This window comes from Miscanthus floridulus, chromosome 2 (genome assembly GCF_019320115.1).
Source record: "Miscanthus floridulus cultivar M001 chromosome 2, ASM1932011v1, whole genome shotgun sequence".
NCBI classification, from domain to species: domain Eukaryota; kingdom Viridiplantae; phylum Streptophyta; class Magnoliopsida; order Poales; family Poaceae; genus Miscanthus; species Miscanthus floridulus.
In genome coordinates, this window is record NC_089581.1 from 27,232,035 (window position 1) to 27,254,593 (window position 22,559).

General features: G+C 45.7%; 2 protein-coding genes across 2 annotated transcripts; one reads left to right on the plus strand and one right to left on the minus strand.

Annotated features, from left to right (window-relative positions):
- Positions 1–10,067: 10,067 nt before the first annotated feature.
- On the minus strand, positions 10,068–11,760 carry LOC136536256 (uncharacterized). The gene is made up of 5 exons (XM_066528613.1): positions 11,583–11,760; positions 11,223–11,398; positions 10,830–11,060; positions 10,632–10,742; positions 10,068–10,493 (listed from the first exon to the last, which is right to left on the minus strand). The coding sequence occupies exons 1-5, from the start codon at positions 11,758–11,760 to the stop codon at positions 10,068–10,070; spliced, it is 1,122 nt and encodes a 373-aa protein (XP_066384710.1).
- Positions 11,761–21,669: 9,909 nt separating this feature from the next.
- Positions 21,670–22,559, plus strand: LOC136540924 (B3 domain-containing protein Os03g0620400-like). The gene is made up of 2 exons (XM_066532964.1): positions 21,670–22,206; positions 22,320–22,559. Exons 1-2 carry the CDS (start codon positions 21,670–21,672, stop codon positions 22,557–22,559), a joined length of 777 nt encoding a protein of 258 aa, XP_066389061.1.

Here is a 22,559-nt window from a genome sequence, read left to right on the forward strand (position 1 = left end):
CCGATCACCCCGTGTTGTGCCCAGTGAAGGGGTACAACGGCTCTATTTCATGGGGACTTCTATTTAAGCCCTATGACTGGCTCAAGCTCACTCTCTTGGCCATTTTGCATTGACATAGCAACCTTGTGAGCTTAGCCAAAGCCCTCCCACTCATCTCCATCATTGATTCATTATCTTTGTAAGATTGGGAGAGAATCCAAGTGCATTGCTTGAGTGTTTGCATCTAGAGGCACTTGGTGTTCATGTTTCGCTATAGGATTCACTTGTTACTCTTGGTGGTTGCCGCCACCTAGATGGCTTGGAGCAGCGAGGATCATCAAGCAGAGAGTGGTGATTGTCTCCGGCTCCGATTGTGGTGATTGTGAGGGGTTCTTGACCTTTCCCCGGCGGAGAGCCAAAAGGTACTCTAGTGGATTGCTCGTGGCTTGTGTGATCCTCATCTTGTGTTGGTTGTATGGCACCCTATTGAGGGTTTGGCATGTGATGCTAATTAGCTCATGAACCTCCAAGTGAGTGAATTGCCACAACGAGGACTAGCTTGTCGGCAAGCAAGTGAACCTCGGTAAAAAATCATTGTGTCATCATTTGATTCCTAGGTGATTAGTCTTCATTGGTATTCATTCTTGTGATTGATTGGCTCCTTCCTCGACATGGCGGTATAAACAAATTACTCACTCTCTTTATATTATCGCAAACTAGTTGTTAAGCTCTTAGTGTAGCTAGTTATGAGAGCTTGTTAGTTTGGTTAGTGTGGCTCTTTAGTTAGCCTTTGAGAGCACACTAACTTAGTGTAGTGACATAGCTATTGTGTGGATAGAAACTATATAAACTAGAATTATGGTAGGTGGCTTGCTATTTTAGTAGGCTAGCGCAACACTTGCTTTGCCTCATATTTGTCTAACTGGTTTGTTAAGTGTTGTTGTAGAATTTTTAATAGGCTATTCACCCCCTCGAGCCATTAGGACCTTTCAAGTGGTATCAGAGCTAAGGTCACCGTGATTTGAGGCTTAACATCCTTCGGTGTAAAAATGGCTCAAATCAACAACACCAAGAAGCCACCTCAATTTGATAGCACAAATTACCCGTATTAGAAATCAAAGATGACCACACATATTAAGTCAATCAATAGAAAACTGTGGAAGGTGGTAGAAACCAAAACTGAGATTGGTGATCTAGAGAATCCCACTGTGGCCGAAGAAGTGCTTCTCCAAAACAATGACATTGCTCTAAGTGCCATTCATGATATAATTGATGAGATAACATTTGAGCAAATCAAGAATATTGAGATGGCTCATGAGGCTTGGAAGAAGTTGGAACAATCATTTGAGGGCACTCAAGCTATGAAGGGTGCAAAGGCATACATTCTCAAAGAGAAGTTTGCCTCCTTCAAGATGAAGGAGGATGAGAGTATGCCGGAGATATTCCATAGGCTTCAAGTGCTTATCAATGATCTCAAAGCACTTGGAGAAGAGGTGAAGGACAAGGACTTCTCACATAAGTTCTTGAGATGCTTACCTTCAAGATTTGGCACATTGGTCACTATTCTAGTGAGGAGTGGTTTGGACACCATGACACCAAACCAAGTGTTGGGAGATATAATGACCGATGATACATAGAGATGACGATGAGAAGTAAGAAAAGAAGGAAAAGAAGGATGAGAAGAAGGATGAGAAGAAGAAGAGTGTGGCATTCAAGGCCACATCATCCAAGGGCAAGACAAAGCAAGAAACATCAAGTGAAGATGATGGCTCATGGGATGATGATGATGATGAGAAGATGGCTCTCTTTGTCATGAAATTTGGCAAGTTTGTGATGAAGAAAGGGTACCGTGCTAGAAGAAAGAAATATTTATCCAAGAACAAGGAAGAGTCAAGAAGGTGCTTCAAATGTGGAAGCAAAGATCATCTTGTTGCTCAATGTCCATACAATAGCGACAATGATGATGACAACAAGAAGAACAAGAAGAAGGACAAGAAGGAAAAGAAGAAGGACAAGATGACCTTCAAGAAGAAGAAGGGTGGTTCATATGTGATCACTTGGGATAGTGATGCTTCCTCAAGTGATGATGATGATAGTGATGATGACAAGACCACCAAGAAGAAGGGACTTGCAAGCATTCCAATCAATGAGAAGCATTCTCTCTTCGACACTCCATCATGCTTCATGGCTAAGGCCACTAAGGTATAAATTTGTGATGATGGAAGTGATAAGAACATGATAACAAAAATGAAAATGAAAATGATAGTGATAGTGATGATGATGAACCTACTAAAGATGAATTATTTGACATGCTAGAAGATGCTAAAGAACACTTTGATATTAAGAGAAGGAAATGCAAGAGCTTGAATAAGGAGGTAAAAGCCCTTAAGAAAGCCCTTGATGAGCTCAAAGCAACTCATGAGAGGCTAGAGGAAGCCCATGAGAAGCTTGGCAAGGCTCACAAGAAGCTTAAAAAAGCTCATTCCTCTTTGCTTAATGAGCAAAATAAAAAGAAGCATGTTGAAACTTGCAATATAGGTTTAACTTGTGATATAATTGATGAATCATTATCTATGCCTATCATTGTTGCTCCCAATAACCCTTCTTGTAGTACTTCTACTTCCATCTCATCTAGTAGTGATGGTCTCACTTGTGATGCCTCACTAATGGTTGAGAATGAGAACCTCAAGAAGGAGGTCAATAAGCTCACTCACACCTTGGCTAAGGCCTATGGTGGTGAGGACCGCTTGCTTTGTGCTTGGGTAGCCAAAGAGCTTCTCTCTACAAAGAGGGATTGGGCTATACCCCCAAGAAAGGCAAGGCGGCATTTGCTCCTCACAAGACTAGTTTTGTGAAGAACAATGGTCAGTTTTGCACTAGTTATAAGCAAGTTTATCATAAAGAGCATGAGTGCAAGAACAAAAGCAAAGATGCTAATGTATCCTCAATTAAGATTAATTCTTTCTATGTGCTTACTAAGGGTACAAATGGTGTGAAGGCTAAGTTCATTGGTAAACCATGGATGGGCTCAAAGAAGAAAGCCATTTGGGTACCAAAGAGCTTAGTAACTAACCTTCAAGGACCCAAGCAAGTTTGGGTACCTAAAAAGAATTAATCTTCTTTTGTAGGTCAATTACAAAGCCAGAGGAAGGCATTGGGTTCTTGATAGTGGGTGCACTCAACACATGACCGGTGATGCAAGAATGTTCAACTCAATCAACACCAATGGCAATAATGGTTATGATAGTATCACATTTGGTGATAATGGCAAAGACAAGGTCAAAGGGCCTGGTAAGATTGCAATATCCAATGACATGAGCATATCTAATGTGTTGCTAGTAGAGAGCTTGAATTTCAACTTGCTATCCATGCTGAATTATGTGATCTTGGATTCAAATGCATATTTAGGGTAGATGATGTAGAGATCATAAGTGTAGATGGCTCTAACTTGATCTTCAAAGGCTTTAGATATGAGAATCTATACTTGGTTGATTTCAATGCTAGTGAAGCTAGATTATCTACATGCTTGTTCACCAAGTCTAGCATAGGTTGGTTATGGCATAGAAGGCTTGGTCATGTTGGAATGAAACAATTGAATAGATTGGTTAAGCATGACTTGGTTAGAGGCTTGAAAGATGTTGTGTTTGAAAAGGATAAGCTTTGTAGCTCTCGTCAAGCCAAAAAACAAGTTGGAAACACCCATCCCAAGAAAAGTATGATGAGCACTAGTAAAGCATTTGAATTATTGCACATGGATTTGTTTAGGCCAACACAATACACTAGCATCGGTGGTAACAAATATGGCTTTGTGATACTAGATGATTATACTAGATACACAATGGTATTCTTTCTAGTGGACAAAAGTGATGTGTTTACAACATTCAAATCATTTGTCAAGGGCATTCACAATGAGTTTGAAACAACCATCAAGAGAGTTAGAAGTGACAATGGTAGTGAGTTCAAGAACACTAGAATTGATGAGTTATGTGATGAATTTGGAATTAGACATCAATTCTTGGCTAAGTACACTTCACAATCAAATGGTCTTATTGAGAGGAAAAATAGAACACTCATTGATATGACAAGGTCTATGCTTAGTGAGTACCATGTTAGTCAATTTTTTTGGGCCGAAGCTATCAACATGGCTTGCTATTATAGCAACCGTCTCTATTGTCATCCATTGAAAGAGAAGACACCATATAAGCTCTTGAATGGTAGAAAGCCCAACATTACATATTTTTAGGTCTTTGGTTGCAAATGCTATATGTTGAAGAAAGGCACTAGATTAGGCAAGTTTGAAAAGAAATGTGATGAAGGATTCCTACTTGGTTATTCAACCACTAGCAAAGCATATAGAGTTTGGAATTTGGATAGTGGTACTCTTGAGGAAGTTTATGATGCTGAATTTGATGAAACCAAGGGTTCACAAGAAGAGAATGAGAACTTGAAAGATGTTAGAGGCATTCAACTTTCAAATGCCATGAAGAACATGGATGTTGGTGAATTGAGGCCTAGGCAAGTGAATGATGATGAAGATGATCAAGTGCAAGTGCTCTCTAACTCAAATGTGCAAGATGATACAAATCAAGTTAGTACAAGTGGCTCTCATGATAATGAACAAGATCAAGTGGCTAGTACATCATCTCAACCCAATGATCAAGCAAGTGCAAGCAATAAAGCTCCAATCCTCCAACCAACCAATATTGCAAGGGATCATCCATTGGACACTATAATTGGTGATATTTCTAGAGGTGTGCAAACAAGATCAAGATTAGCTTCATTTTGTGAGCATTTCTCATTTGTGTCATCCATTGAACCAAAGAAGATAGATGAAGCATTGAAGGATATTGATTGGGTGAATGCTATGCATGAAGAATTGAATAACTTCACAAGAAATCAAGTATGGGAATTAGTAGAGAGACCAAATGGATATAATGTGATTGGAACCAAATGGGTCTTTAGAAACAAGAAAGATCAAGATGGAATAGTAGTAAGGAACAAAGCAAGATTGGTAGCACAAGGATATACACAAGTTAAAGGTCTTGACTTTGAAGAAACATATGCCCCGGTTGCTAGATTGGAAGCAATTAGAATCTTGCTAGCCTATGCTTGTGCCCAAAATATCAAGCTCTATCAAATAGATGTTAAGAGTGCATTTCTAAATGGTTACATCAATGAAGAAGTATTGTTGAGCAACCTCCTGGTTTTGAAGATGATAAGAAACCCGACCATGTGTACAAGTTGAAGAAGGCATTGTATGGCTTGAAGCAAGCACCTGGAGCATGGTATAAGAGATTGAGGGACTTTCTACTCTCTAAAGGGTTCATGATGGGCAAGGTTGACACAACTCTTTTCATCAAGAAGATTGGAAAAGATTTATTTATGTTGCAAATCTATGTTGATGACATCATATTTGGATCAACCAATCAAAACTTTTGTGATGAGTTTGGAAAGATGATGGCTAGTGAGTTTGAGATGTCCATGATTGGAGAGTTTAGTTACTTCCTTGGTCTTCAAATCAAGCAATTAAAGAATGGTACTTTTGTGAGTCAAGGCAAGTATATCAAGGACATGATCAAGAAGTTTGGCATGAGTGATAGTAAAGTCATTAGCACACCAATGAAAACAAATGACAACTTGGATAGTGATGCAAGTGGAAATATGGTGGATCAAAAATTATATCAGTCTATGATTGGAAGCCTACTCTATGTGGCCGCATCAATGCCATATGTCATGTTTAGTGTATGCATGTGTGCAAGATTTCAAGCCTCACCAAGAGAAAGTCATTTGAAGGCTACAAAGAGGATATTGAGGTACTTGAAGCATACACCAAATGTTGGTTTATGGTATCCCAAAGGAGTAAAGTTTGAGCTAGTTGGTTACTTCAACTCGGATTATGCGGGATGCAAGGTTGAAAGGAAGAGCACCTCGGGCACATGTCAATTGTTGGGAAGATCACTTGTTTCATGGTCATCAAAGAAGCAAAATAGTGTTGCATTATCAACCGCCGAAGCCGAATACATATCTGCCAGTAGTTGTTGTGCACAAATACTTTGGATGAAGGCCACTTTGAGTGACTTTAGAATCAAGTTCAAGAAAGTGCTATTGCTATGCGACAATGAGAGTGCAATCAAGTCGACCAACAATCCGGTTCAACATGCAAGAACAAAGCACATTGATGTCTGCCACCATTTCATAAGAGATCACCAACAAAAAGGAGACATTTGCATTGAGAGTGTAGACACCGAAGATCAACTTGCCGATATATTCACCAAGCCATTGGATGAGAAAAGATTTTGCAAGCTAAGGAATGAGTTGAACATATTGGATTTCTCAAATATGTGTTGATGCACCCCCACTCCTATGGCATGCCTCTTATTCGAGTAATCTAAGGTAAAAGTTGATTGGCATGGCCTACATCCTTGCTAAGGACTTGTTTAGTGTATCTAGACATCTTTCACATTTAATAGGCTCATTCATGAAAATCAAATAAATTTGATGATTATATGGTACCACTATTGCTTCTATGCTTATTTTGATCTAATGGTAGCATATGATATGTTTGTGGGCTTGTAAACCTAGTGTTTGATATAGAAAATAAGCTCTAAGTGTTTAACTCAACATGGTACAAGATAACCCTTATTTGGAGGTGTGAAGAAGCTTGTCCTTGGATCAAACCAAGTTAAATATCTTTGGCAAATGATCTAGATTGGACCAAATTTGGGAAAATGATCCTCACCCCATTGATTGACATTGATAATCTCAACCTATCTATAATTTAAGCCTTTGTGGTCATTGATGACAAATGGGGAGAAATAGTGCACAAAGATAGAGAAAAGACAACATAAAGGGGAGAGAAATAAAGATACAAGCACAAAGATAGTGAAAAGACAACACAAAGGGGAGAGAAATAAAGATACAAGTGATAGGAGGAGAACTTGACATAAGGGGAGAAATATGACAAAGGAAAGGGATCAATTAAAATTTTAAGCACACAAGTAGGGGGAGCAAGCTCATGAACTTGTATGGTGCATTTGAATATGCATTTCATATGTTTGCTTGCATGGCACAAGCTTTAAATTTCAATATTCATGCTTATGTGGTGTATGCTAGTTATAGGTTTGAATGATGAAATGAAAATCTAGCATGCATAAGTTTATCTAGTGATTTCATTTCCAAGTGTTTCCAAGTGATATCAAGATAACCATGGTGCTAAGGATGGTATAATGGTGCACTCTGATTGGTATCACGCTTCAAAGGTCCATATTTTATACCTTAGCATCATTTGGTAGACATTGTCTCCTATATTTCCTATCTAAGCATATGTGCAAGCTACAATCCAAACTCTTAGCACATATGTAGGGGGAGCAATTGCTACCATTTGGGGTTCATAAAACTTGTCTATATCCTTTTACACATGGTAAATATGCTTGGGCAAGTAACATGGATTCAATTGAATTTCAATTCATATCTTTGTGAAAGAGTTGTCATCAATTACCAAAAAGGGGAGATTGAAAGCTCTAGTTTGGTTTTGGTGAATTGATGAAACCCAAAGTGCTAACCTAGTTTACTGAGTGATCATGAGATAGGTAGCACATTACAAGTGGTGAAGCAAATGAAGATCATGACATGATGATGGTGATGATCAAGTGCTTGGACTTGAAAAGAAGAAAGAGAAAAACAAAAGGCTCAAGGCAAATGTATAAATAGTAGGAGCTATTTTGTTTTGGTGATCAAGACACTTAGAGAGTGTGATCACATTTAGGTTTGATAGCCATACTATTAAGAGGGGTGAAACTCATATCAGAATGCGGTTATCAAAGTGCCACTGGATGCTCTAACTCATTGTATATGCATTTAGGATCTAGTGGAGTGCTAACACCCTTGAAAATGTTTGTGAAAATATGCTAACACATGTGCATAAGGTGATACACTTGGTGGTTGGCACATTTGAGCAAGGGTTAGGAACTTCACCGGCGCCCTAAACTCAGGTGAATGTGGTCACTGTAAGTGACCGGATGCTGGTCTCTGAAGGATCGGCGTGTCCGGTCAGTAGCAACAGAAGAAGCGCAGCATCGGTCATCGACCGAATGCTAGCGCTAAAATGACCGAACACTAGCTAGCTACATCCGATCACACTGACATGGTCATGCACAGGGGAAATGCCAAGTGATCGGACACTAGGTGAGTCCGATCAAGCATGACCGGATGCGTCCGGTCATGAAAAATTGTTTCTGGATGCTTACTGAAAATGACCAGACGCTGAGGTCTAGCGTTCGGTCACTTTGAGCTGCTGTGTCCGGTCATCACTTGACCATTGGAATCGAGTGCTCAGTATTTGAAGAAAGGGGACACATGGCATGCATCGCATGACCGGACGCTGAGGTCCAACGTCCGGTCGATATGACCGGAGCATCCGGTCACCCCGTGTTGTGCCCAATGAAGGGGTACAACGGCTCTATTTCATGGGGACTTCTATTTAAGCCCCATGGCCGGCTCAAGCTCACTCTCTTGGCCATTTTGCATTGACATAGCAACCTTGTGAGCATAGCCAAAGCCCTCCCACTTATCTCCATCATTGATTCATCATCTTTGTGAGATTGGGAGAGAATCCAAGTGCATTGCTTGAGTGTTTGCATCTAGAGGCACTTGGTGTTTGTGTTTTGCTGCAGGATTTGCTTGTTACTCTTGGTAGTTGCCACCACCTAGACGGCATGGTGTAGCAAGGATCATCGAGCGGAGAGTGGTGATCGTCTCCGGCCCCGATCGTGGTGATTGTGAGGGGTTCTTGACCTTTCCCCGGTGGAGAGCCAAAAGGTACTCTAGTGGATTGCTCATGGCTTGTGTGATCCTCATCTTATGTTCATTGTGTGGCACCTTACTGAGGGTTTGGCGTGTGATGCCAATTAGCTCGTGAACCTCTAAGTGAGTGAATTGCCACAACGAGGACTAGCTTGCCAGCAAGCAAGTGAACCTCAATAAAAAATCATTGTGTCATCATTTGATTCCAAGGTGATTGGTCTTCATTGGTATTCATTCTTGTGATTGATTGGCTCCTTCCTCGACACGGTGGTACAAACAAATTGCTCACTCTCTTTACATTACCGCAAACTAGTTGTCAAGCTCTTTAATGTAGCTAGTTGTGAGAGCTTGTTAGTTTGGTTAGTGTGGCTCTTTAGTTAGCCTTTGAGAGCACACTAACTTAGTGTAGTGACATAGCTATTGTGTGGATAGAAACTATATAAACTAGAATTGTGGTAGGTGGCTTGCTATTTTAGTAGGCTAGCGCAACACTTGCTTCGCCTTATATTTGTGTAATTGGTTTGTTAAGTGTTGTTGTAGAATTTTTAATAGGCTATTCACCCCACCTCTAGCCATTAGGACCTTTCAGTCTTGCAGTGGCCGGCACTAATGCAAGACCCCTCGGTTCCACTATGGGAGTGCTCGGCACCCATCCTGGAGTGGTCGCCGCCACTGTAGGACCTCCTAGCTCCACTCCTGGAGTGCTCGGCTCCCCTCCCGAAGTGCTCGGCATCCCTCCTAGAGTGCTCGGCTTTGTCGCTGGAGTGCTCGGCACCCCTCCTAGAGTGCTCGGCTACCTCTTCCCTAGCATCTCCACCACCATGGATGACTAAGTGCTCGACGATGAAGGTGTTGGTGAAGCCGCCAGCTTCCCCCATGCTCAGACTGTTCTAGTCCCAAGCTGCCTTCTCATCGAACACGACATCATGTGAGACAAGTACCTTGTCTCCATGTGGGTTGAAGAGCCAGTATGCCTTGGTACCCTCCGCATAGCCCAGGAACACCATCGGTGTGCTCCTATCCTCCAGCTTAGAGAGGATCGGCTTTGTCTTCCTGACGTGGCCGATGTAGCCGAATGTCCGGAGGAAGGACACACTCGTCTTGCGCCCATGCCAAGCCTCGAATGGTGTCTTGCCCTTTAGGGCCTTGGTGGGAGCATGGTTGAGGATGAACACCACCATGGTCACTGCCTCACCCTAGAACCTTACTAGCATACTTTTGGCCTTCATCATAGATCGAGCCATGTCGACCACCATCTGGTTCTGTTGCTCCACCATGCCATTCTGCTATGGTGAGTATGGCATGGTGTGGTGTCGTACCACACCCTGATCCATGCAATACGCAGCGAACTCCACCGAAGTGAATTCGCTGCTACGATCAGTCCTCAGCACATGGAGCTTCTTGCCACTCTCGACCTCCGTGTGCATCTTGAACTTCTTGATCACCGCCACCGCTTTGTCCTTGCTTGTCAGGAGTTGCAGCCACATGTAGCGACTGCAATCATCCATGAGCAAGAGGAAGTACTGCCGACCACCATTTGTGGCTGGCATGATCTGCTCGAAGAGGTCACCGTGGATGAGCTCAAGAGCGTCCTTCGAGCGATACTTGGCCACCTTTGGGAATGACAGCCTCCTCTGCTTCTCGGCTCGGTAGCTTTCACATAGCTCGCCTCCGTGCTCGATGTGGGGTAGCCCTCGGACCATCTTCTCCAGCTGACCAAGCACAACGAAGTTAAGATGTATGAACTAGGCATGCCACAACCACAGCTCCTCTGTGTGCCTTACCGCCAGGCACAATGGCTACTCTATCTTCAGGTCAAGCAGGTACAACTAGTTCTAGGACCTCTTCACCTTGGTGAGAAGTCGCTGCTCCCTGTCCCTGATCCTAATTACTCCGTCCTTGATCAGTACCTGGCTACCACGCTCATCCAACTGGCTAATGCTGATGATGCTTGAACGTAGCTGTGGGATGTAATATACATCTATTAGCGCGTGGTGCTCCCTATTCTGGCACTTGAAGATGATGGTGTTGCGCCCTTAGATAGCCACCCTTGAGCCATCACCAAACTTCACTGTACCGGTAACATCATCGTTGAGCTCAGAGAAGGCTGCCTTGAAGCCTGTCATGTGGTTGCTGGCACCAGAGTCTAGATACCACCGCTGCTCCCACTCGCCGCCCATACGTCCAGGGTGAACTTGGGTGCGTGGTTCATCGAGGTTGATAGCCTTTAGGGCCTTCCCAGGTCCTTCCACCGTCGTCACCTCTTCCTTCTCCTCGGCCTAGATGTCTTGTAGTGCACAGAATGTCACTATCAGGATAGTGGCCTCATCATCATCAGCTTATGTCAGATGAGCCTCAGTCGTCTTCTCCTGCTTGCGATTTGGGCACTCCCGTGCCTAATGGCCTATCTTCTCGTAGCACCGGCAGGCGTTGGGGTCGACCTGCTTCTTCTTCTCTAAAGAAGTCTTGCCGTGGCGCTTGCCATCGCCACTGTGGCTGGAGGAGGCTACCTCGAAGTTCCTTCGAGCAGCCCACTCCTCCTCTATCAGAAGCAGTTTGCCACTGTCCTTCGTTGCTATCGCTTGTTCCAGGCGCTCATTCACCGCTCGTAGACGGCCTGTCACATCCTCAATGGTGAGGGTAGACAAGTTCAGCATCATCTCTATGGAGAGAGTGATCTAGATGTACGTTGCCGGCACAGAGTGGAGGTACTTGGAGATCTCCTCCTCTTCGTCGATGGTGATGCCGTGACTCTTTAGCTTGCTGATGAGTGTCTGTAGACGGAGGGAGAAATCCTCAACCGAACTTGAGGTTGGCGTACTTCTGCTTCAGAAGCTGGGTCATCGCCTTCTTTGCGTGGTCAGAACTGATGCACATCGCTGCAATAGCCTCCCACGCCTCCTTAGCAGAGCTCTTCGCCCCTAATGGCTCCCTGTACTTCTCCGGTATAGCAGCGAGGATAGCCTCCAATGCTGACATGTCATCTTTATTATCGGTGCCTTTGTCAATAGCATTTCAGAGCCGTCGGGCTCTGAGCTTGACCTTCATGGTCACGGACCACTCTCCATAGTTGGTGCAAGTCAGCGTCGGCCAACTGGTGCCGTTGACCTCCCGCACCGTGCGAACAATGACCTCCTATCGTGGCTGGGCAGCCACAACAGTGCCACTGTTGTCACCCATCTCTAAATCGTGTGTCATCGCCAGCGGTTAATCAGGCGACGTTTGGACGGCTCTAATACCACTTGTTAACCCCTCGATCTCCGGTACGGAGATATCCGACCACTCACTAGTGTTGCCGAGCACACACTAGCGATGCCGACCATGAACTGTCGTTGTCGATCACACACTATGGCTAGAGGTAGAAGAAGGGAGGGAGAACAGAGCATACACACACAACAGAGACACCAGCGTTGGCCAGAGCTCTGTATAGGAGATGGCAAATCTGAACTATCTCTTTACTCAGTTGCAGTGGCAAACTATATATACAACTCTATTCATCTAGTCCTAGTACAACTGTCATGCTGCTATAGTTACTAGATGTGATAGCAGGGCTAACTTTGGCGTCTGCCCCTGCGGCTGCTATAGTGCAACAGCAGGGAGACCTTTTCAGCGCCGCCTTCACCTGCTGCGCATTCACACAAAAGATGCAGAAGATTATCTAACATATGTGTGTTTATTCAACAGTGGTTTCAATTTCTTCATTTTTTCCTAGGCTCCACCCTTGTTGTGTCGTAAAGCGTCTGTGCAAAGTTAAGGTCAATCTTCTCTCCTATTCTAACTTCAAGAATATATATGGTGTCGCCAAGTCACTGAATATGAAGAGTATATTTGTTCATCTGTTGGCTGTAATTTCTATCTGACATATATCATGCAAATTGCAGTGAACATGGATGGACAAGTCTCCCAGGTGAAGAAATCTTGTGCTTGTTGCAAAATGTACAAGGACCATTTGCATGTAAAGATGACGTGTTTCCCCATGCCAATGTCCGCTAATTATAGACACGGCATGGTGAGCCTTTCATACGTTTAAATTTCTTTGTGCCCTGAACCCTTATACATTTTCATTATCTACCATTTTTCATTTGGAGATAGATTTCAATCTTCGAAGTAGTATATAGTTGCCTACCCTTTCCATAAACTTCACTGAATCTGTGCGCTACACGAAACTAAAAGATTCTAGAACCATGCATCGTGATTAATTGAGCAAGTGGGAAATCAATTACATTCCTGAATTTCAAACTTAGTTTTCATCACTGAATTGCAAAACAATACAACAGAAAAAAATACTTAGACAATGCTTGCTCTGTGATGCTTGAATTGCTCTGTATAAAGATATATAAACCATGCATTATATTTGTTTCACTGTTCTTGGTGCAGACAATGCCTGCCAGGTTCATGAACCAATTTGGAGGAGAGATCTCAGAGAGCGACATCGAATCTCCTGATGGTAGTGTTTATGCTGTCAAGGGCACTAAGTACACGAACAAGACACTCCCCCAGTGTGGATGGAAAGCATTTGTCGATGCCCATCCCATAGAGGAGAATGACTCGTTGCTGTTCCAGCACATTGAGAATGACCCGTTTTAAGGTTCTGATAATCGATCCTGATGGATGTGAGAAAGTCTTTCCATGCAATGGGATCAGAATCAGTTCTAGTAACATCCAAGAACGAGATACGGATTGCGTTGATGTTGCAGATAGGTCCCATGACTGTGCCGACAAATCATCAAGAGTTCGGAAAAGAGTCTCTAGTTGTCAGAGGGATCAGGGACGAAGCTAGGAAAAAATTTAGGAGGGGCTCAACAACGGCAATTAGCAAGAAAAGAGATTCAGCAAATCTCAGCCCCTTCTACCTGTACATCTACAGCTGAAATTTTAGACGACGGTTCTACGGGGCTTCGCTTGCTCGCGAGCGGTAGGGGGGCTGGAGCCCCCCTAGGCCCACCGCTGGCTCCATGCCTGAGAGGGACTGTCCAAGTCAACGTAGAAAAGCTGCAAGGATTGCCACAACATCATCCTCTTCGTCTGAGGAATCAGGTTATTATGTTATAATAATTGTTGGCTGCCATATACCTGCATGAAGATTATTTCTTTTTGTTAAATATGCCTGTGTGTAATGAGCTTTGGTTTGATTTATCTAAAAGATCTTTTATTTGTTTGTTTGTTTTTTCTTAGCGGCTTTTACACTATCAAAATGGTAGAGTTCTCCTATTGCAATAAGTAGCAATAAGAACATACTACCAATCGTAGCACATGAGAATCCTCACTAGGAAATATTTGGTTGGAAAAAGGCCATACTCCGTATTAAATATTGAATGCTAAACACTAGGAGAACCCCACATCACTGGAAGTTGCAAATTCTGGTTGTGTAGTAATTATATTGGTTATGTGCAGGACCAGATTCTGATGGCACCGCTAAATATGAATGATCTTCAGGTTTTGATGATGATCCTAAGACAAATGCGGTGCCTTATTATGTCTTATCATGTATGAGTATTCTATCTGATGAACAAGAGGAGCAAGTAGATGGACTTATCAAGCAAATCCAGCCTAAAACTACTGTATTTGTGGCACTAATGAAGCCCGGCAATGTCAAGCCATGAGGCCATAAACTTGTAAGCTACGGTCTTCTCTTTTGTCAATTAATTAAATTGGTCTAATCCAATCCTACAAATGTTCAGCTTGTTTTGGTCAGCTCTCACTCTCAGCTGTATGAACCTATTGTAGTCTATATTCGAGTCATGTTTACTCATCCATGTTGGGGTTTAGTCCCACATCGTGTAGCGATGGTGGGGGAGCACAACATATAAGGCGGAAGAAGCCCCCACCTATCAGACTAGTCTTTTGGGTTGAGTAAGGCCCAAAGGCCTAATATGTTGTCAGCTCCGGTGGACCTGTGACCTATTTTTGGGCCATCTAGGGGTATGCCCATGATGGTAGATTATCAGTAGACGGTGCGTGTAATCAGGAACCAGATGGTTACAGAGGCATAAGACACAAGATTTATACAGGTTCGGTCGTCGTGTTGGCGTAATACCTACGTCCTGTGTCTCATTATTCTGTATTGATTGAGGTTTTGATGGATTGTCTTCCCTGAGGGGGACCCCTGCCTCTCCTTATATAGTCTGGAGGAGGGTTACAAGTAAAGTATCCTATTTGGTACTATTACAATATCTAGTACAATTTGTAATCTTGCCGTGCACGCCTCGATCTTACGGGTCGGGCCACCTCGGATGGTGCGGCCCATGTACCATCTTGTGGTACCTGGGGGTGTATCCCCCATAGCTAGTCCCCAAGCGCCATGTATTCTGATGCGACACGCTATTTTAACCTTCTCCGAACAGTGATGCTTGAGTTCTTGACATCTCCGACCACCGTTGTCGCCGGAGAAGTAGGTTGTCCAAAGAATGTATGGTGCACTTAAGAAGAAAGAAAAAGATTTCCGTCCTGGAAAGTGTGCCCACTTGGGTTTCTGTGAAGAAACATAAGGGTGTCTTGAAGCGTAGCGTCTTTGATCGTCAGAGGTGTAGTGGTCGAAAAACAAGCATATTCACCGCAAGGTGAAGTGTGCCCACTTAGTCTCTGAGCCTGATAGTAGGTGACGTAGGCACGTGGTGCCAGGGTCCAAAAAGAATTCCCAGTTAAGTTGAGAATCCAATCGTTGTACAGGTGATACGAGCTACACCGGCAGGTGCATCATACCGATGTAGTCCCCGAGCTTGCTGGAAGGTGAGGTATGAGCCTTGTAGCAAGGTCTAAAGGAGAAAAAATATCCCAACTGTATGCGAGTTGCCAGTTGCATGTAGTCGAGACGCAAAGTCCCCGAGCCATGGTCGGAGAGTGGTCAAGGCAGTCCCCGAGCATAGGTCGAGGAGCGAGCGATGAAGTCCCCGAGCTGTGATTGAAGAGTGATCGAGGCAGTCCCCGAGCGTAAGTCGAGTAGCAAGCGATGAAGTCCCCGAGCATAGCTCGAAATTCCTACAATATAAATATGTAGAATGGTAGTACATGATGTATAAAATAACAAATTATGGAGAAAAATCAGCGGTGAAGAAATAGGGCATGACGCTCAGCAGTCACTTGTAAATGAGCATGATGTGATAAAGTAGTTGGTGCTTTGTAAACATCAGTGTTAATTTGTAGTTTGTGTTTATACTTAATATAAACTGCCCGACCAGTTAGTATGTAGCTGAGTCTCCAGCCCTAGCTAGCCCGTTAACCATAACACGGGGCGTGGAGCCAGTACACGTGTAGGAAGAACAAAGCGTCGCTAAGGAGCCGCTGCCGACTACCCATAACGCAGAGGGCAGACGCTCATGCACGTGTAGGGAGGAGCCAGAGACAGGGCCATTTCTGGAGACATTGAGCATCAACATGACTGGTCGAGGATTTGCATTAAGTATAGTTGTATGTTATATTTAAGATTGTATACATGGACAAACATTATTTGAAGAACAATCGTGACGAGAATGTTGTGGAGAAACATCGTAATGAAAATTATATTAAATATAAATATTAGAAGTGTACTTATCTTTGGATAGAAATCTGGTCGGCGGTGATGAAGTTGTCTGGTCCTTGAGCTTTCCGACTTGTCATCATGACGGTGGTCACGATTGTCGTAGCGCTGTTCTTCACAGCAATCATTGTTGCGATGTGGTCTGGTGGTCGAGGTGGTCGGAGCTCAGTAGAGCCGCTCGGGACGTGGTCGACGTGGTTCGTGGTCGATGTGGTCAGAGCTCGGTGGAGCCGCTCGAGATGTGGTCGACGTGGTTGGAGCTTAGCGGAGCCGCTCGGGACATGGTCGACGTGGTCCGTGGTCGACGTGGTCGGAGCTCGGTTAGCAGCTCGCTTGATGGCTAGAATAGAGTTGATCGCATGTTGGAGTAGAACGGATGTAGTCAGATAGAGTCCTGCAGCGTATAGCCCTGCACGCCCACCATGACCGTGATCCTGAGCCGGACTGCGATGTCGGTGATAGTGTGGCACTCCTCGGATACGGCCTTTGCACCACGAGACTGCACACGCTAGTGCTTGGCCATTGTTGCAGGTCCTCCAGACGACGCGTCAGAAACATAGTGATGAGCGAGGTAGATAGAGAGACGCGGCCGCCGGATCCAGATCAAGACCTTGCTGCTAGCTTGTACGTGAAAGCATGCAGTATGACTCCTAGCCGGTTGGATCTTGTAGATGCGTATGTGCTCTTGATTGCTAACTGGTTGATTAATCGCCTTGCGTGTATGGTGCATACATACGTGCAAGTTGGCTTGCACGTGTCACCAGCTTGCTTGTTTTGTATTGGCTAGCATCCTTCGTATATGCATATGATGTATATGTGCATACGCCTGTACATGCAAGTTAGCCTTGCATGTTGCTGTAGATCACAGGCCTGGCCAGCAAACATATCCGTGTCGATCTCTTGGAATTGGATCCCGAAGCCATGCATGTTTGCTTACCGTGCAGATGCGTACATACTGGAGCCCTGCATGCCCATCGTGAGCCCAATGGGATCTCGACGAAGCGCCACCATGTAGTTCAGCCGAGGAGAGGATCAGATGGACGTTGGTATGCAATGGAGGTCGCTGAGTTGTAGCCGTAGTAGATTGATTCCGTCGCCGAGTTGCCGCCGTACGGTGGAATCAAGGTCTGCCATCTAGTTCACCATGGATCAGCGCGCACACCCCCTACCAGAATTGGCCTAATTTTCGAGCTTGAAGTTTTTGGGCATATGACGTGGCGAAGGTGAGGAGTAAACTGCTTCAAACCCGGAGGGCTGTGGGTAGTATCATATTCCATACGGCGATAGCTTTCGTGGGATGCAAGATCGTTGGCTCTTTGGTTAATGTGATCGTGCATATTGCGTTCTCTGAGGGAATGGCGGAGATCGTTATTGCCGTCATGGCGATCTTGATTGCTACGCTGGTTGACCCTGCGACCATGGTTATCACAGCGATTGTCGCGGTTGTCTCATCGATTATCGTCTCGGTTGTTGCGGCGGTTGTCATCCCGACCACCATCATGACCACCGTTTCTGCCTTGATGGTTGTCTGATGGGTCGTTGTTGCGCGAGCCACGTTGGTTGGGTGACTGTGGGTGACTTGAGTACTGGCGACTGCGGCTTGATTCGACTGAGACAGACGGAGCCCGAGCTTGGTTTGCAATCTCTGCGGTCTAGGCCATAGCAGTCGTCAGGTAAGCTTGTATATCATCACGAACTGTCTGGATTTCCGGGGTATTGGGTAGTCATTGCATTGTTGCCATAGCAACAGCTACATTGGCGCTTGGGGTCCTAAAGACCTGCTTGTCCCCTACGCTATCAAAGGCATTGTTAAGATCGCGTGGCTGGACCCTTATGCGTCGTGCCTCCTCTTCTGCCTTGGCTTTGGCTTGTCGGCGATTAAACCGGTCAATATTGCGCGTTTCACGTGCTAGGCTTTCTTGTTCTGTTTCGCCAACTACCGGTGGTTGGTCATTATTGACAACATTGATCAAGTCTCATTGCCTTGGTGGGAAGGATGGGAATCATGGGAACCCTAGGGCGTGGTCTGTGATATCCAGATCGTATTCAACTCCTTCATTGTCATGATGCTGGAGCTCGGTGTGGACGGAGCCATTAGATGTGATGCCGGACGGGGAGCTTAAGCTGCTCTCTTGAACTGTGTGGACTGATCCTTCTTGATACTCCTCAATTCGGACCATGTTGACGAAGTTGCGCAGGCCATAGGGCTGAGCCTAGTAGTTCTCCATCGAGGCTTCGCACTCGGAGAGCTGAAGACCCGTCGTGGGGGCTGGTCGGTGATGAACGGAGCACCCTTCAGGAGTAGACGTGACCACGAGATCCATACCAAGTCGTGCAGGACGACTGGCCTGAGCTGGTCAGGTAGATCTATTATGGGTAGTGGTTACCTGCTCATTAGGCTAATTTTGAATCAAACTTACTAGAGCTAGGGTTTCAGCAAGCTTGGTGCCGACCCGATCGATGGAGTCGAGCAGGTCGGTGTTGTCGATCTGCCTCCCTTTGTAGCGAGGAAGCGGATGACGGGTTATCGGCGTGGCTGAAGATGATGCTAGTGTGGCCAGAGCCAGATCCACTGTGGTCGAAGCCATAGCCGATGTAGGTGAAGCAGTGGTCGACGTAGATTGAATCCGCGCCTCCTCTGTGGTCATGGCGATGAAGTTGTCGGAGCCAGTGGTCTAGGTGATCTGGCCGATGGTGAACGTGAGGCCATTTGGCGTAGCCATGGAATTGGGGATGATGACCATCTTGTTCGTTTGGAGAGCAGTACGTACACCCCCTACCTGGCGCGCCACTGTCAACGAAATATGGTCGACAGTCTACCTAGGGGTATGCCCAAGGTAGTAGATTATCGATAGACAGATGCACAAGCTACAAACAAGATAGTGACGCAAGACAGACACGAGGTTTTATCTAGGTTTGGCCGCCGTGAAGGCGTAATACCTACGTCCTGCGTCTGATTGTATTGCTGTATGTCAATGAGATGTTTTTTGAGAGGGGTCCCCTGCCCGCCTTATATAGTCTGGGGGGCAGGGTTATAGATCTGGAAACTAATCCTAACCAGTTACAATTGCCATAGGTGGCCGGATAAGGATTCCTATTCTAACCGACCAGGATCTTGCTTGATTTCCAAGTCTGCCTTGATTCCTTGCGCGGGACTTCGAGCAGATCGGCCAGGCCGCGCGTCGTCTTCTAGTGGGCTAGACCTCCTGGTCTGGGCCGGCCCAAGCCTAGCCGTAAGGGTATAGGGGTTAATACCCCCACAGCACAGGCTCATGGTAACAAGCCGGGCCGGTAGTAAGCCAGCTCCAAGATCGTAAACTCGGTGGTCACCACCGGTTCCAACAACTGGTATCGTGAGTCCTTGTCAAAAAAAGCTAAACCCAATAAACAATCTCGAGCGTCATACATATGGCGGGGGCACCCCGATGTGTGACTAAGGGGGAGATTGTTGGGGTCTAGTCCCACATCGTGTAGCAATGGTGGGGGAGCACAACATATAAGACATGAGAACCCCAACCTATCAAGCTAGTCTTTTTGGTTGGGAAGGCCCAAGGCCTTATATGTTGTAGCTCCGGTGGACTTGGGACCTGTGGGAGCGCATGCTCGTGGTAACGAGCCGGGCCGGCTATAAGTCAGCTCTAAGATCATGAACTCGGTGGTCACCACCGGTTCCAACAATTAGTATCAGAGCCCATGGTTAAAAAAGCTAAACCCAATAAAAAAATCTCGAGCGTCACATATGGCGGGGGCACCCCGATGTGTGACTAAGGGGGAGATTGTTGGGGTTTAGTCCCACATCATGTAGCGATGGTGGGGGAGCACAACATATAAGGCGGAAGGACCCTCACCTATCAGGCTAGTCTTTTGGGTTGAGTAAGGCCCAAAGGCCTTATATGTTGTAGCTCCGGTGGACCTGGGACCTATGGGAGTGTAGGCCCGTGGTAACGAGCCGGGCCGGCTGTAAGCCAGCTCTAAGATCACAAACTTGGTGGTTATCACCGGTTCCAACAATTGGTATCAGAGCCGGTACCTGAGGTCAGAAAAAGCTAAACCCGATAAAAAATCTTGAGCGTCACATATGGCGGGGGCACCCCGATGTGTGACTAAGGACTAAACCCCAACAATCTTCCCCTTAGTAACACATCGGGGTGCCCCGCCATATGTGACGCTCGAGATTTTTTTATCGGGTTTAGCTTTTCTGACCATGGGCTCATGATACCAATTGTTGGAACTGGTGGTGACCATCGAGTTTACGATCTTGGAGCTAGCTTACAGCCGACCCGGCTCGTTACCACAAGCCTACGCTCCCATAGGTCCCAGGTCCACCGGAGCTACAACATATAAAGCCTTTGGGCCTTACTCAACCCAAAAGACTAGCCTAATAGGTGGGGGTTCTCCGTCTTATATGTTGTGCTCCCCCACCATCGCTACACGATGTGGGACTAAATCCTAACAATCTCTCCCTTAGTCACACATCGGGGTGCCCCCGCCATATGTGTGACGCTCGAGATTTTTTATTGGGTTTAGCTTTCTTTTTGGACCATGGGTTCCGATACTAATTGTTGGAACTGGTGGTGACCACCAAGTTCACGATCTTGGAGCTAGCTTACAGTCGGCCTAGCTCGTTACCACGAGCCTGCGCTCCCACAGGTCCCAGGGTTTAGTTCCACATCGTGTAGCGATGGTGGGGGAATACAACATATAAGGCGGAAGAAATCCCCACCTATCAGGCTAGTCTTTTGGGTTGAGTAAGGCCCAAAGGCCTTATATGTTATCAGCTCCGGTGGACCTATGACCTGTGGGAGCATAGGCTCGTGGTAACGAGCCGGGCCGGCTGTAAGCCAGCTCTAAGATCATAAACTCGGTGGTCACCACCGGTTTCAACAATTGGTATCGTGAGCCCATGTAAAAAAAAACTAAACCCGATAAGAAAATCTTGAGCGTCACATTTGGCGGAGGCACCCCGATGTGTGACTAACGGGGAGATTGTTGGAGTTTAGTCCCACATCGTGTAGCGATGGTAGAGGAGCACAACATATAAGGCGGAGAACACTCACCTATCATGCTAGCCTTTTGGGTTGAGTAAGGCCCAAAGACCTTATATATTGTAGCTCTGGTGGACCTGGGACCTGTGGGAGCGCAGGCTCGTGGTAACAAACTGGGCCGGTTGTAAGCCAGCTCCAAGATCGTGAACTCGGTGGTCACCACCGGTTCCAACAATCCATCCCATTCCCATCTGGAATTAGGTAATTCCTCGTGCTTATGCAGCCGCGCACTTCCCACACAAAAATCAAGTCGTGACGCTTCAGCGGCCAGGCAGGAGCAAGAAGTGGCATCTCAGGCTTAACGTCAGAAAAGATAAAAGTTGCCACATGTTGATGGGGCCTTGGTCACACTTTGTGCAAGACAACCATGTGCAGGAAGGTGACATCTGCATCTTTCAGCCATTGAAGACTGCTGGCGTAAGGTTCACTCTGATGGTTCATCTGATTCATCAGTCAAAGGTTGGTACATTATTACATGATGAAAAAAATGGAAACAGTCCTAGTCCAGCAGGAGGAACAAGCTCCAATAGAGGCAGAACAATGAGGTCAAAGGCAAATGATCTTAAGATTGTTCACTCAAGTGATGGCAATGCAAAGGCGGAGGTGACGCCGATAGCGCGTGTTAAGGAGGAACCGGCACATCAGGGACCTTCTAATTCAAAAGGTCATTGGACTGATGATGAGTCAGGCGATTCTGATGGACCTTCTGAAGCAGGTCTTTACATTCTGTCAGCCCATGCTCATTTGGCTGATGAGCAGAGGAACAAAGTTGAAGATATAGTTGGCAGCATTCAGTCTCAAGTTCCCATTTACGTGGCAGTGATGAACAAGACCAGTGTTGCTGTCACCGGCACCTGCGTCTTAGTAAGCAGCTCAAGAACACCCCCCCCCCCCCCCCCCCCCCCCCACCTTTTCCCTGTGGCTATTTATTAACAAATTGTATGTATGATGTATGTATGTATGCATGAATGAAACAGTACTTCGGCAAGCAATACACCAGCAAGTACCTTCCACACGGGGAGCACACCGTGACGCTCGTGAGGAACGGGAAGAGCGCGGCATGGAAGGTGAAGTTGCATGCGCACAAGCTCATTCAAGGCTGGCGTGGCTTTGTCCGCGACAACCGCCTCAAACTCGACGATATCTGCCTCTTCCACCTGACCAAGGACGACATCAAGATGCTTACAATGACGGTCTATATCATTCGCCATGTCTAA